The sequence below is a fragment of the Rosa rugosa genome, chromosome 2, assembly GCF_958449725.1.
Source record: "Rosa rugosa chromosome 2, drRosRugo1.1, whole genome shotgun sequence".
NCBI classification, from domain to species: Eukaryota; Viridiplantae; Streptophyta; class Magnoliopsida; order Rosales; family Rosaceae; genus Rosa; species Rosa rugosa.
The window spans coordinates 71,852,948-71,868,310 of NC_084821.1; the positions used below are offsets into that span (position 1 = coordinate 71,852,948).

Here is a 15,363-nt window from a genome sequence, read left to right on the forward strand (position 1 = left end):
CTTGGCTAGTTCTAAAGCCAATACATGCCTCTTCCTTTCGTCGTATATGTTCTTCATCGTACTCCATGCTGCAGTTACACGTGAATTTATACATGCAATAGTTGTGTGTGTGTGTGTAAATAAAAGAGTAATATTTCTGATAGAGAATCAGGGAAAGGGTGTTGTACCTCGAAGAACAATCCAAACCAATCTATTAACTGCCAAAAGAAATTTGTATGTGTATCAGTTCATCGATCGATCAAACGAATTATGATCACAGAGTCATCGATCTATCAATTTGGTGAAATTATGCGTACCTGAAGAGAAGACTCGCCTTAGAAACAGAGTAACTGATCTTTTGGAACTTTGAACATGACTTTCATCACTGGAATTTTGTTCATGAGCATCTTCTTCTTTAACATCTTCATATGGAGCACCTACATTATGAATAAATTATACATAAATAAACACACACGCGCGCACGCGCACACACATAGATATAGATATAGATATAGTTATTATATATATATATATATATATATATATATATATATATATATATATATATATATATATATATATATATATATATAGATATATATATATATATTGCGTAAAGAAAGATTAGGGATGATGATACATACACTTGTAAATCAACCACTTGATCAGTCCACATTTCATTCCACTCTCGAATGCTGAAGAATTGGATGAGAGGAGCTGAAGAGGCGTCTTTTTATTTTTGTCTCTTAGTTGAACAATTTTCGCATACTCTGGCTTTCTAGCTATCAAAAGTGCAAGCTCTGTATATTCAAGTTATGGAGAAGATCAAAAAACTTTGTTCATAGTATTATTGCTTGAACGTAACCAAGTAGCTCGAAAATTACCAAAGAACTCGGCATGTATTGCAGCATGAAGAATGGTACTGCGTATGTGTTCAGGGCCGTAGGAGAGCTCGTCAAGTTCTTCAACAGACTTGTAGGAAGGAGATAGGGAGCTGAAATGAGGACGAAGATCACAATGATTGTTTTTTAGTTTTTCAGCCAGCAAAATGAAAATTCTTTTCTGACCAAAGTGAGCTGCTGTATAGAGAGGCATTTCCCCTTTCTCGTTTGGAATGGACAGCAATGCTGGTGCCTTTTCCAACAACTTCTCCACAACACGTACAAAATCAGTTGCTGCGGCCTCATGAAGAGCTGTGTTTCCAAACTGATTGCGTTTTGTGATTAGCTCGTCATTATCCCTGCTGCTAATTTCGATGATTGTCATTGCGATGCTTTCTTGCCTCATGTAAATTGCCATATGGAGGATTGTGTCGTCGTGCACTGTTGGAATTAGCTTTAATCTTGCATCAAGAGTAGTAGCTTTTGCATAAGCTTTCACCACTTCTAATACATCACCGTCTCTGAGGCTTTGATAGAGGGTTTTGGATTGTTCGGAAGTACGTATTTCTTCCATTGTGCAGAGTTAGGGATCTCGAAATAGAGACAACTAGCTGGTGTGCTTATGTACCAACTTGTTGGGGATGACGTGTGTTAATATGCAAGTAGGGTTTGGAGCATGCATGCGTGATTCACGTACCAGATATTTCTTCTTTTTTCCTCTTTTCCAATTCATTTGCTTTTTAAACCTAAGCAAGGAATAAAAAATGATTAAAGTCTTGACGACTAACCACTTTGTCTTTTGCTTTTCTTTTTTTTTTTCCTTTTTTTCTTTTCTTTTGTTAAAGAGCAAGGGATAAGAGAGGAGGAGAAAGCCTCCCTACCACTCAATTTTATCAATCAAGGAAGAATACAATAGGAGGGGGCCCAACCAAACCTTCCAAAACAACGAACAAAAATACAAATTATCAAAAACGACATTGAAAAATACCTAAAATGCTGTTGTTACAATGAGATAAAAGAAATTGAGGATCACATAACACCACATCACACAGAAGAAGATGTACTGAAATTTGACAACAGATCAGTTGTCACGCCCCGAATTTTGAATAACCAATTCAAATCCGAAACATGAATAATAACAATTACAAATAAACGTCCTGAATTTTTTTCTCACAAACAACCACACTTCACACCTCTCAATAATACAATAAACCAAATTCTCAAGTTATTTATTACAGCACACTCTCACCAAATCAAATTGTAAGGCTCAAATGAGTTTAACTCACCTCACTATTACAATTGCTGTAAAACTATAACAAATACTCTAACCCGCACGATCACCGCCCTGATTCTCCTGACCTGCAGGATTACCCACTACACAATTTGAATAGTGTACCGGGATTGCAACAACACCAAACCCAGTAAGCTTTTGAAGCTCGTATGAGTAAACAAGAATGAACTGTTGATTTATTAAATCATATTTCTTTTAACTCAAACAAAACAACCAACAATCACAACATCCACGAAGCAATCCACAATCCCCAAAATCAGTCACTAAAATCACCAACTCTAAATCACCAAAGATTAATACGGGATCTAAACTCACATCTTTCTTCTCAAAACCCCGAAAGCGTATTTATACAAATACGGTGACTGACAGACTAGAGCTCTAACTGAATCGTAGCCCATCACCTGGCCTAGGTTATGGCATCCGACATGATTGTCAATATCGTAGTTCATCAACATAGGTTAGAACATCCGATACACATACTCAAATAATCGTAGCCCGTCATCCACCTAGGATTAGAGCATCCGATATGCATACACAACTTAGCCCGTCACCCTATAAGGGTTGTGGCATCTCTTACACTCAACCAATCGTAGCCCATCATCCACCTAGTATTAGAGCATCCGATTCCCTCATACTGGTCACTATGTTGACCCTAAAACCAAAATCGAGCACAACAGTATTCTTTCACACAATAGGATCAATAACTCCATGATACGTACTATTATTGTGTAAATATATGCTCAAAATACAACTCCAAAAATCACCAATCCATTCTCAATCATATCATCACTCAATACCACGTCATCCATAGATTTCCAATATAATCTCACCAATCACTATTATCATAAATGAATATGGTAAATTCACGCTTTCGATTTCACATCAATTAAATCATTATAAAACCACACATCTCCATGTCACACCATTCCATATATAATCACATAAATATATATATACGTAATCACCCACTCAGGAATGACCACTAATACCAACTATAATTCACACAAGAAAATCATGAAATTCATTTTTGTATAATAGAAATCATTTTACTTACCTATGGACCGTAGTTGATCAAGTCCATATGATTTAAAACAAATATTTATTCCATAAATATTTTCACACAATTACGACAAAATAAAGTAATTAAAAGTACTCAGTTCGTAATATGAACCACGTGAGGTTTACTCACCTCGATATTCCCGCTGCGTCTTCAATTTAACACACTTCACAACCGAACTTGCTCACCCAAGTAATACCGTCAATCACCTAATCAAACATGACCTTCACTTAGCCAATAACTCAAAAACATACTCAAACGACAATCTAACGGTCGGATCGAAATTAAATGATGATCCAACGGTCGGATCCTCACGGATCACCTTTAGGATCATCCTCCAAAAATCATCACGAAGATCCAACGGTCGGATCTTCCTGAATCGTCCTTACTAACATCTTTACAAACTTATACGAAAATCTGACGGACGGATTCTCACGAATCGCCTCCCTAATCACTGTTTTGCATTTATACGAAGATCCAACGGTCGGATCTTCGCCCATGACCACACAAAGCCACTAGGACAGTCATAAGATCATCATATCAAAACTACAAGTCCATCTGACGGTCCTAACTTCACAGATCACAAATCTAACGATCGAAATCGATCGAAACGTAAAATTTCATAACTTAATCATATGATATCCAAAAATTGCGTATAATATATCGAAAAGATTGTATTGAGATATAGAATCTAAGAATGCACGGAAACCATATTTTTGACCCCCAGAGGTGGCCGGAAAGGGCTGCCGGAGTTAGTGGCAGAGCCGCCGCCGACCACCGCCAATGGTGTCGGGGCCGGGCTGCTCCTCTTCATCTCATCATGCTTAACAACTTTCATAACTACCATGTAAGCTGAAAATGACCGGAAGTGTTTGAAATTACCTAAAACAGTCGAGGTGGCCGGAAAATTTCCAGAATCCGGCGAAAATTTGCAGAATTCGGCAAGGCTTGATTTCGACGTCAAAACTTCAATTTCAGGCTTCGATCCCTTCTGTAGAGTTGTTAAGAAACTCAAGGCGAACTCACTGGTTCAAGAATCACTCGAAACGAAGCTCTATAGTTCGAGATATCCGGATCGATAGCTCCAGTTTTCGTTCTTGGCGGGGTTGACTTGCAGCTGCTGCTACGGGCTGCGCCGCCGTGAAAGGCTGCTTCTAGGAGCTTCAGGAAGTTGAGGCGAGCTCGAGGATGAAGTTTGGTGAGTATTGGTGACCGGAAGCACGAGTTATCAAGCTTGGAACTAAAACGGGTTTTTAAAACAAACCGGTTTCCGCCGTTGTTTCCGGTTGTTCTGCAGAGAAAGGCTGCCACCTGTAGCTGCGCAAGATCGATTTGAAGCTGTGGGAGGTGGTTTGGTACAGATTGGTGGCCGGTGGAGCGAGAGAGAGAATTGAGAGCTTTTGCTCTGTTTTTCGGACGTGAAACAGAGGAAATGAGGGAGAGTTATCTGTTTGCTAGCTATTGATCTGTTCTTCCATCATGCACAATCATGAAAGAGATAAAGCACCGGTTTCTACTGCCTAAAACAAGGAAAGGTGTCTGCCACAATTTCACTTTGATTAAAGAAGACAAAACTCGGTTATTACATTAGCTACCTTATTAATTACCTTCTCAAAAATATGAGAAACATGAAAAGTCATTCGGTATAAACAATTAAATCAACGAACACAAAGTCTCCAAGAAACAAGAGATCGAGGGATGACAAAAAAAATCAATGACTAGAGAAGAATCAACCTCCAACCATATGTGCTTCCATTTTCCGAGCCAAGCAAGCTCAATTGAAACAGAATAACACGTAATGCGTCATCAAGAACTAAAGTTAAGGACTGTTATAAATCCATAAGCTTATTAGGGTTGCAATCAAGATTTAGATGCATGTTATTCTTTTTGTTCGCTTTGACGTTATAAAGTCTAAAAATGTTTCGAAGCTATTGACTGCAACTAGGTTACTACTCGATATTTATACACACACACACATACACCCTTGATTGCAACTAGGTTACTACTAAGAATGATGTGATATGGATGAATTAGTACTATTTGGTCTAGTGACATTCATACTCATAAGCATAGTTAGTAAAAAGGGACGTGTAAAGTTGCAAAAATACGTACGTGTATAATTCGGACATCTCATCAAATATTTCGTTGAAAAGTTCGGCAAAATATTTTTAATTAATTGATTTTTAAAATTTTACAATATTAATTTGTATTTTTTTCAATAATATGCGTAAAATACGAGAGAGAAAAAATGTAAAAAAGGTATATAGTACGTGTATAAAATTTTTGGCTTCAAAATTATGGGAAATTTAATGAGTCCCTTTCAAAAAATATGAAGTACGGAAGTATTTTTGAAAATAAAATGTAAGTAAGTGTTTTATTTGCGTATAATACGAAAAGTTACTAACTATGCTTATAAGTGAAAGGTCAGAGTTCGATTCACAGACTTCGTTATTGTACATTTTTATTTATATTATTATCAATTGTTTATTGACATGTCTCTAAATAAAAAAGTGATTTGAATCAGTGTTCTAAAACTCGGCCTAGGTAGCTGCCTAGGCGCTAGTAATCCTCCCCGAGTAACCTCAAATATGCACAATAATTATATATATATATATATATATATATATATATATATATATATATATATATATATGGCCCTTCTAGTGACGGATATCTTTTTTGGTTTATTTTAGGGATAGGGCATTAGACCAACTCTTCAATCACATTTCGGCATCTTAACCGTTCAGTTTTTAGGTCCTAATGTGTAGATCATTTCTGCAAATTTTCAGCCAGATCGGTGATCGTTAAGGTATCAAACTAGATTAAATTAATGGACGAACCAAATCTATCAAACTTGAACCGTTCATACTTATAATCTTAAATCGCCATTTTGAATGCCTTAACGATCACCGATTTGGCTGAAAATTTGTAGAAGTGATCTACACATTAGAACCTAAAAACTGAACGGTTGAGATGACAAAATATGATTGAAAAGTTGGTCTAATGCCCTATCCCTAGAAAAAACAAAAAAAAGGATCCCTCACTATAATCCTTCCACTAAAGGATCCCTTTTTTAGCCATTTTAAGGGATACATTGTGGGACCCACTTTTCGATCGCGTTTTGGCATCTCGACCGTTTTGTTTTTAGGTTCTAGTGTATAGATCACTTATGCAAAGTTTCTGCCAAATTGATGATCGTTAAGGTATCAAACTAGATTAAATCAATGGACGAACCGACTCTGTCCAACGGTCCAACCTGAATCGTTCATGTTTATAATTGTAAATCGCACTTATGAATACCTTAACGATTATCAATTTGGTTGATAATTTGCAGATGAGATCTACTCATATATACACACACACAAAAGCTCCTTCTAGTGAGGGATACTTTTTTTTTTTGCCATTTTAAGGGATCGCTTATTAGATCAGGTTTTCGATAACATATTAGGATCTCGACCGTTCAGTTTTCAAGTTCATATAAGTAGATCACATCTGCAAATTTTCAGCCAATTGATAATCGTTAAGGCATTTATAACTGTAATTTGCAATTATAAGCATGAATGGTTCAGTTGGACATATTTGGTTCGTCCATTGATTCAATATACTTCGATACCTTTGTAATGACCTGGATTTTCGTATTAATTTCTTGTATTTTGCGTGAAATTAATAAATGTCCCAGTCGGTACAAATTATGGTTTCGATGCCTTGTTCTTATGATTAATTGAGAATTAGAAATTAATTGGGACAATTATTCGCTCGGAATGCTTCGATTCAAGGGTTAACTTTTTATACGTTAGGATTCTGTGAAAACTTCCTTCATGAAAATCATAGAGCGCGTCGAACGCGAAAATCGGAGTTCGTATGAAGAAGTTTCTATTTTTGTATAAAGGACAAAATTTCAGAAAAATTGCAAAAAAAACCATATTTTCCAAAAATAGAAACCGAGCTCTCTTCTCCTCGCGATGGAAAATCGTCGCCAATCTTCTTCCTGCCGTAACTCCGTCGTCCGGCCATCGTTGGCCGCACCACCAGTCCCGTTCGATTTGCCTCTTCTCCCTCTTCAAGTTGATCTGTGGCAGCCTTATTACTCGATTTGGGTTGTAGAAGGCGCAGCAAGGTGGAGAAGTTGGTGGCGGCACTGCTTCGGGGTCACTGTCGGAACTCACAATTCCGGCCACCTCTGACGCTAATTCTTGGGGACTTTTCAAGCCCAGGTGACGCATATCCTCCCCTCTAAACGGCTTGCAACGATTTGAAGTGTGGAGGTCGAATTGAGGATTTGAAATTCTAGGGTTTCACCGATTCTTGGATTTTTCGAGGTAAATTGCGGCCAAATGGTTTTGATTCAGACTTTATGCTAGTTGTGAAAGTTATTGTACATGTTGAGATGAACATTTTGACATAGGTTTCGTGATCCAATTTTGGGGTTGCCGGCGGCTAGTGAGGCCTACGCTCAGCCATTGCCGGAGGCACGTGGCGTCGCATCCGACCAAGTTTTTGGGTTTTGTTTTCATGGTTGTCACCTACTCGTCGATACGAGCTTGTTGATATATCATGGGATCATATTGTGATTATTTGAAGCATGCTAGATTTACGTAATTTCAATTTTCTCGATTTGCGATCCTTGATGATCCAACCGTTGGATCGTCTTATAATTTTGAGAAATTGATCCTAAAAGTGTTCCGAAGACCTTGGGAGGTCTCAAAGGAAGTTTTTTCTCGATTGACGAAATTTTTGATTTTGGGTTCAAATGTTCGGTTCGAACCGTAACCGCTTTCGTTTTAAATCGTGTGCTAAGTTGAGACCTTATTTTATTTAGGTGATTGACGGAGAGTGATCTATACATTATCTAGGCAGTAAGAGAAGAAGCAGCGGGATTTAGAGGTGAGTAAATCTCACGTGGTTCATTTATGAACCGAGTTACATTATTGTTCGGTTTAATCGCTAAATTGTGAAATTATTTTTTGAAAATAAAGATTTGTTTTAAATTATATGAACTTGATAGGCTACGGTTCATAGGTAAGTAAAATGAGATTTTAATTATAAAAATAATTTTTCTCGAGTTTTGCGATTGTGAACTATAATTGGTATTAGTAGCATTCCTGAGTAGTTGACTACGTGTGTCTTTGTGGATGTGTGTGTCTGTATGTGTGTGTGTGTACATGAAATATATATCTTGATGGCGTGGCATTATGATGAGCATAATAAATTGTGATTTTATTCAGGTTATTGTTTTGAGCATTTACTCTTTTTGGAAAGGCAATATATCATGTAATTGTTGATTATATTGTGTTGAAAGAGTACATGAGTTTTGGGTGTAACATTTTGAGTCTTGTGTGACTTTTCAAATGTTTTCGGTCTACGAATCTGGTGTCACAGTAGTGACAGAGGCAAGTATATCGGATACCATAACCTTAGGCCAGGTGATGGGTTACGATTTAGTTAGAGCTCTAGTCTGTCCGCCATTGTATGTCATGGGGGTAACACATAGGTTACTTGTGACTCATGAGTACATGTTTTTAAAAGAGAGTTTCGGGTGGTTTCTTTCTTTTATCGTCCAAGAGGGACATGGATTTTGTGTTTAAAATGCGTGAGTATTCACTAGAGTTGAAATGGTGAATCATTGGCTTTAGTGTGAGTTGTTTGATTTTCTTATTTATTTTTTTTATTCATTTGATTTTCCTTTTCTTATTGTTTGGCTTTTACGTAATCTCCTGAACTAAACCTTATGCAAGAGTTGCTATGATTTGAATTAGGTGATTTTAAGTGATCTCCTGAGCTAATTTTCTATGCAGGGATTACTGATTTTTACCTTGTGTTATTGTAAGTTCAGTTGTGTATGGTGGAGTTAAATGTTGTTGGCTTGATTTATTCATAAGTTGAGGAAATTATAAGCATATGTGTTTTGAGTCTTTTCAGTTGAGTTTTACTCATACGAGCTTAAAAAGCTTACCGGGTTTGTTGTTGCAACGCGGTGCACTATTCCATGGTGTAGGAGTTATTCTTGTAGGTCAGAGAAACCAGAGTTGAGATCACGGCTTGTTGTTGCAGCAACGTTAGGTTTAGAACCTATTTTGTGTATCTACTGCTGTTTGTAGGTACGCTCCTTGTGAGCGTTTACATTTACTTTGATGTTTTCGAGTTATGTAAATACTTGGTAATGTAATATGTGACTCTAGAGAACGAGTCGGTATTGACATTGTAGGCTTGGTTTGTTTGTTTCTTAGATTAGATGTAAAAAAGTTTGTATGTTTTTTGGGCGATTTGTTGAGTTATCGCGTTTCGGATTTGAATTTTTTTTATTCAAATTTCGGGGCGTGACAACCTTAACGGTCATTAATTTGGCTGAAAATTTGCATAAGTGATTCACTCATATAAACCTAAGAACTGAACGGTTGAGATACTAATATGTGATCGAAAAGTTGGTCTAATAAGCGATTCCTTAAAATTGTCAAAAAAAGGAATCCCTCATTAGAAAGGCTCATATATATATATTTATATATATGTTTTTGTTTTATCTCTTTCCTTTCTTTGATCGATCTCCAATTATCTCTTTCTTACTACTCATTATTTAATTGCATGCTTAATATTTTCTCCTTATTTTGAGTATTTTCAGTCAATCAATTTACCTTTTCTATATATTCTTATTTGGGAAAATGATCATTTACTCAATTTTGGGGTTAATTAACCACTCTAAGAGATTGTCCACTTACCCAAACACTCTAAGAGATCATTTCCCTAATACCCAATTAAGTATTTTTTTTATTCATTTTTATTTAGTTTTGGGACAATTTTGCCCTCTCCTTCTTTGTCACTTAGAGAGAGAAGTCATCGGAGACCTTGCCAGACTCCCGTGACCAGTGGCCGGCCGCGGACTCCAGCGACCGGTGACCTGACTCCAGCGACCGGTCACCGGAATCCCGAATCCGGCTACCGAACTGGTGACCGGATTCCGGCGTCTGAATTTATTGCCCCCTAATAATACCCAGTAACCATATTATTGCCCCCCAATAACAAGTTTATTAGGGATCAATAATTAGTGAAAAATGAAGATGTTTTTAATTTTGAAAGGTTTAGTAGGTTTATCCAAATAAATAATGGTATTATTGCCCAATAAATATTTTATTGCCCCCCAATAATCTTATTATTATCTTCCAATAATCGTTTTATTGCCCACATGATCTTATTATTGCCCAACCAAATCATAATAAACAAAACAATAACTTCTAGCAACATTTCATATTGAAATCGGCCAATTTTTTGGAGAAACAAACCACTGCAACAACATGGACGACGTTGGAGGCCTCCTACGCATTTTACCAGAAAGAGGGGGAAAAAAAGAAGAAGAAAGAAAGAAGAAGAAAGAAAGAAGAAGAAGAGAAGCCTGAACGATGGCGTCAGAGCCCCGACCCGAACTCCGGCTGGCGCGTGGAGCTTCGGAGGTCTGATGACGACCCTGGCGTGGCGGCGGAGCATCGGAGGTTTTCTTCTCGTGGCAGGGGTGCTCACAATCGGAGATGCAGTCGAGGTCGACCGTCAACTCTCCAATCTCACAATTCCGGCAAACGTCAGCCTCGCCGAGTTTTCTGTATCGGAACCGTCGACACGAAGCTTGAGGAGCTTCGATTCATCGCCGATTCAGTCAGACCCAACCTCGCCGACTCAGTCCAGTCAAATTTCTCCGACAGTCCGATACACATCCGGCGACAAAGCCGCATATGATGACGAAGCCCGCAGACGTTGCCGGTTTCAGTCTCCGGTGAGAGAAGAAATCGGTGAGGGGGAGGAGAGAGAGAGAGAGAGAGAGAGAGAGAGAGAGAGAGAGAGAGAGAGAGAGAGAGAGAGAGAGAGAGAGAGAGAGAGAGAGAGAGTCAGAGAGAGAGAGAGCTAGAGAGAGAGAGATGAGTGTAATTTATTAATTAAAATGAGGGCAATACTGTCAATAGATGTTAGATTGGGTAAATGAGAGTAAAAAACTCTTAGTGGAGTAAGTGGGCAATTTTTAGACTAAAATTGGGTAAGTGGCACGACCCCTTCTTATTTATATAATTATATGCTATAAAAATAAGATACAAATTAAAAAAAAAAAATTAAAAACGCCTAGCTAGTGCCTAAGTCCTTGACCACCACCCGACTGGCGGGTAGCGATTTTTAAAACATTGATTTAAATCATAGTAGATATATGTGTGTGTGTGTGTGTGTGGGCGCGCGCGTCCCTCTTAATTTCACAGTAAAATAACAATACCGTAGTGCATTATTACATACATTACTAATGGACTCACGGCCGGCCATTGTTGACAGAACACGTACAACAACGTAGATCAGGGATACCATTCTTCAGCTAGCAATCTAGCTAGCTGAAGTACTGCGTAACGTAGATGAAAATCACACTTTCAATCATAAAGAAATAAAGTAAAGAAAAAGCTTTGCCAAGAGGAATCATTCATCTTCATCCGAGAAGACTTAGCTGGACCTAGTCCATGATCGAGGCTGACATTTTTTGGGGATAATATCAATGAGGCTGCTCAGCAAGTCCTTTGTGGTAAACCAAGTAATATTGGCATAGAGACGAAGCTGGAGAATGAGGAAAAAGGCGACAGGAAAACAAGCAATGGCAATGATGGGGGCAGCAGCCTGATGTAGCCTGTGCCTTATTGTCATGACAAGGGTAGCAGCAAAACCAATCATCAATGCTGCCACAGAAAAAAACAGCATGCTTAGCCCCAAAACAAGCTTTAGAGGCAGCCATATCCGGAAATCTTGCTCATTCATTTTCGACGTAGTGATGGAAAGAAACACCACCACTGAGGTGAAAGCAAAACAAAGAGATGCCACATCAGATGCTGTGAAGACCGTGAATGCAGTTGTGTTGAGGAGCAACGGCTTGCCTGTCTTTGCATCAGAACCGCCAGGCACGGTGTAGATACTTGTAAAAGCAACAGTTGCAATAAGAACTGCAACTATAATGCATGAGTTTGTTGTTCTAATTAACCATTCTTGGCCTTTCTTGATGAGCTTCTCATGCTCTTCTGTGAATAAAGCTGGAGGCGTAACTTCTTTCTTATTTTGCTGGTTGATATGATGTGCAGGCACCATATTCTTCACTCGCTGCATTGTACATATCTAACTTGTTACATTTTACTAAATAAAAAAGTGAGCAAAGATATTAGAGTAAAAGAGTTAGCACCTCAAACCATTGAATATCTGACTGCAAGCAAAGGGCTTCCCCGGGCCTCTCCCTTGAGGAAATATCAGTCTTGTATGCAGCTTTATGCAAAATACTATCACCATCTGCATTAAACTTCTCAATGAGCCTCGGATTTTTAAATTTGTTAGATTCGAGAAGATCCAAAACATTTGCCTTGTGATTCTGCACAGCGACATGAAATACATTTTCTTTTTTGTGGTTTTCATGCTCGATGGCTTCTGGGAACACATCCAAGATGGCCTCAACAATCTCTGGGATCCCATTCTTTGCAGCTGCAATAAGTGGAGTGTCACGTTGACCATCAGCAGTATTATCCTGCCATGACGTGTCATCTTTAGCCAGAATTTTGGTAAGCTTCTCCACTATGCTGTGCTTCTTCTTCGTTTCTGTTAGACTTTCTAATGATAGGTATCCTATGTAATATGTATATTCCAATAAACATCACAACAGAGACAGATAGGTGAATTTAGGCTTTAATAATTGAATAATTAGTGGTTTATGACAATCTGTACGTGACTGTGTTTGCACATATAATTGTTAGTACTGAGTAGTTATAAGTACAAACCTATAGGATTGAGTCTCCAAATCCACCCGAAGTATTTGCTTGAACTTCCTGAATAAATTGCCAAAGGAATTATATTGGGTAATAATGGAAAAGGAAGAATATATATTTGTTAGTTAATATTTGTGAATATTTGTAGCTGTCAAACAATAATTGGTACTTTCTGTTTGACCAGGAAGACTCAAATTAACAAGCTGAAGCAACTGATTGCATAGATGAGTCAAGATCTTTCCTTTCATTACCATGCTTTGTGTCAGTCTTTCGACTTGGATTGACCGGAGATACGTTGTTGTTTTCAATTTCATCCTTATCTTCTGGAACTGGAAGGCCTGATATAATAACACATGCAGTTTGAACAAGTTAGATGTTATCAGATATATCTATATATGAATGCATTACGTACAGCTCCTTAAAGGTGAAATTGTAGGCAAATTGGATTGCGGTCCCTGACAGACCGTCATAGATCAGTTTCTCCAATATGCCAAAGGAATATCCACTGATTGCATAGATGAGTCAAGATCTTTCCTTTCATTACCATGCTTTGTGTCAGTCTTTCGACTTGGATTGACCGGAGATACATTGTTGTTTTCACTTTCATCCTTATCTTCTGGAACTGGAAGGCCTGATATAGTAACACATGCAGTTTGAACAAGTTAGATGTTATCAGATATATCTATATATGAATGCATTACAGCTCCTTAAAGGTGAAATTGTAGGCAAATTGGATTGCGTTCTCTGACAGACCGTCATAGATCAGTTTCTCCAATATGCCAAAGGAATATCCACTCTTGAAAGCAGATGGAATGTCAGCTAGCAGCTGAAAGCAGGTCATGCCATCACTATCCTCCTCCACCATCGGTAAGTAGTATCTTGGGTCTAATAATTCCAGAGCTATTTCTGCATTACCAAAGATCCACATAAATTCACCTTATTAGCAAGAATTGAATTCCCTAGAGTTCTTACAACATATACATGCTATAACAGCAAAATGATATTTCATGCACCTCTGTTTGGAACACATCTCCTATATATGTATCAAACTTTGGATCTCTTACTCACCGGTCAAAGGCTGACCAATCGTCTCACCAAAATCTAATACTTGAACGAAGTCTTTTTCATCATGCATATAAATAGCCAGAACTGTATTACTATGAAACGAAAGAGTGATGAGAGATTACCAAAGTAATAGCCGCGGATAGCCTCATGAATCATGGTGGAGGTCGTAGAAAAGAAATGATAACTTACTTCCTCCACACGAATCTTCGCCAATAAATACTTTATCAATTTGGTCTGGCCATAAAGTGCGGCCATAAAAAAGGGTGTTTCACCATTGTTGTTCCTAGTGTTCAGTAGCGTGTTATCATATTCCAATATCAGCTTCACCAGTTTGACATTTCCTTTTGAAGCTGCCTCATGAAGTGGTGTGTTTCCAGATGCATTCACTAAGGAGAATTCAAAGCCATCTGAGACTGAGACAGAAGGATAGTGTGAGATAAAAGGATTGTGTTTGTACACTATCTTCAGCAGAGATTCCACCAAATCCATGTCTTGACTGTACACTGCAAGATGAAGAGCCGTTTCTTTCAAATGATTAAGAGGCAGGAACACATCAAAATTGTTCTCCTCGTAGAAGCTCTTCATCTCAAACCATTTCTTATCCAAGAAGAGCTTGTAAATATGGGAAACACTGATATAACTGGGCATATCTCTCTCTTTCATCATGGGGAAATTTTGCCTGGCTTGTTTCAAAGACAGCAAACAAACTAAAAGAGAGTAATATATAGATATACAGAGCATCAACTTTGCCTACTTAAGAACCAAAGTATTTAATACAGTCATAAAGAGAAAGGGGTTGTTCTGCAACATTTTCTTTAATTTCCACTTTTGCTTAACCATGAACAAAATTTCGTGTCTGGAACACTTGCAGCATAAGTGTTCTTATAAAAGAAAGTAGCACGTAGATGGATCGAGCATCTAGTTTGAATGTGATTCGACTAGTGTAATTGCATGCATCAAATCCTCATCTTTTGTTCCACCTTGGCCGCTTCGAATTGCATGGCTTACTTGCTTAGCGCGTATTAGAGCAATGACCTTTCATTGTTCCCATATTCTTCGGGAAGGAAATACGGTGGCTGATAGAATGACAAACATGGGCTTACTTTCTCTATCCCTGGTATGGCATGTTTCTCCTCCGCCTAATATATCTCCTTATCTTCGTATGGATGATCTGGGATTCCCTTACCTTCGCCATGTTTAACTCTCTTTCTTGCATCGGTTGGTGTTGGGCTTGTTTTAACAGTTGGAAGTTGGGAAAATTTGAGGTTCTGCTTCAATTTTTTCACTTCCTTTTGTCTTTCTTTCTAGCTTTTGGGGTAAGGTTTATGT

At 38.1% G+C, this 15,363-nt stretch overlaps 2 protein-coding genes across 2 annotated transcripts in view; both read right to left on the reverse strand.

The window, feature by feature from the left end:
• The window catches only part of LOC133731474 (ankyrin repeat-containing protein NPR4-like), a 2,226-nt gene extending 763 nt beyond the window's left edge, over positions 1-1,463 (reverse strand). Inside the window, exons 1-5 of the mRNA XM_062158838.1 lie at positions 864-1,463; positions 624-779; positions 297-416; positions 168-197; positions 7-68 (exon numbers count right to left, since the gene is read on the reverse strand). Coding sequence (XP_062014822.1) covers positions 7-68; positions 168-197; positions 297-416; positions 624-779; positions 864-1,434 — 939 coding nt within the window. The 5' untranslated portion in view covers positions 1,435-1,463. The remainder of the gene's footprint in view (positions 1-6; positions 69-167; positions 198-296; positions 417-623; positions 780-863) is intronic.
• Positions 1,464-11,491: 10,028 nt separating this feature from the next.
• Positions 11,492-14,712, reverse strand: LOC133733790 (uncharacterized). The gene is made up of 7 exons (XM_062161428.1): positions 14,157-14,712; positions 13,723-13,875; positions 13,514-13,600; positions 13,221-13,307; positions 12,982-13,029; positions 12,396-12,829; positions 11,492-12,316 (listed from the first exon to the last, which is right to left on the reverse strand). The coding sequence occupies exons 1-7, from the start codon at positions 14,698-14,700 to the stop codon at positions 11,672-11,674; spliced, it is 1,998 nt and encodes a 665-aa protein (XP_062017412.1). The 5' UTR covers positions 14,701-14,712; the 3' UTR covers positions 11,492-11,671.
• Positions 14,713-15,363: the final 651 nt, after the last annotated feature.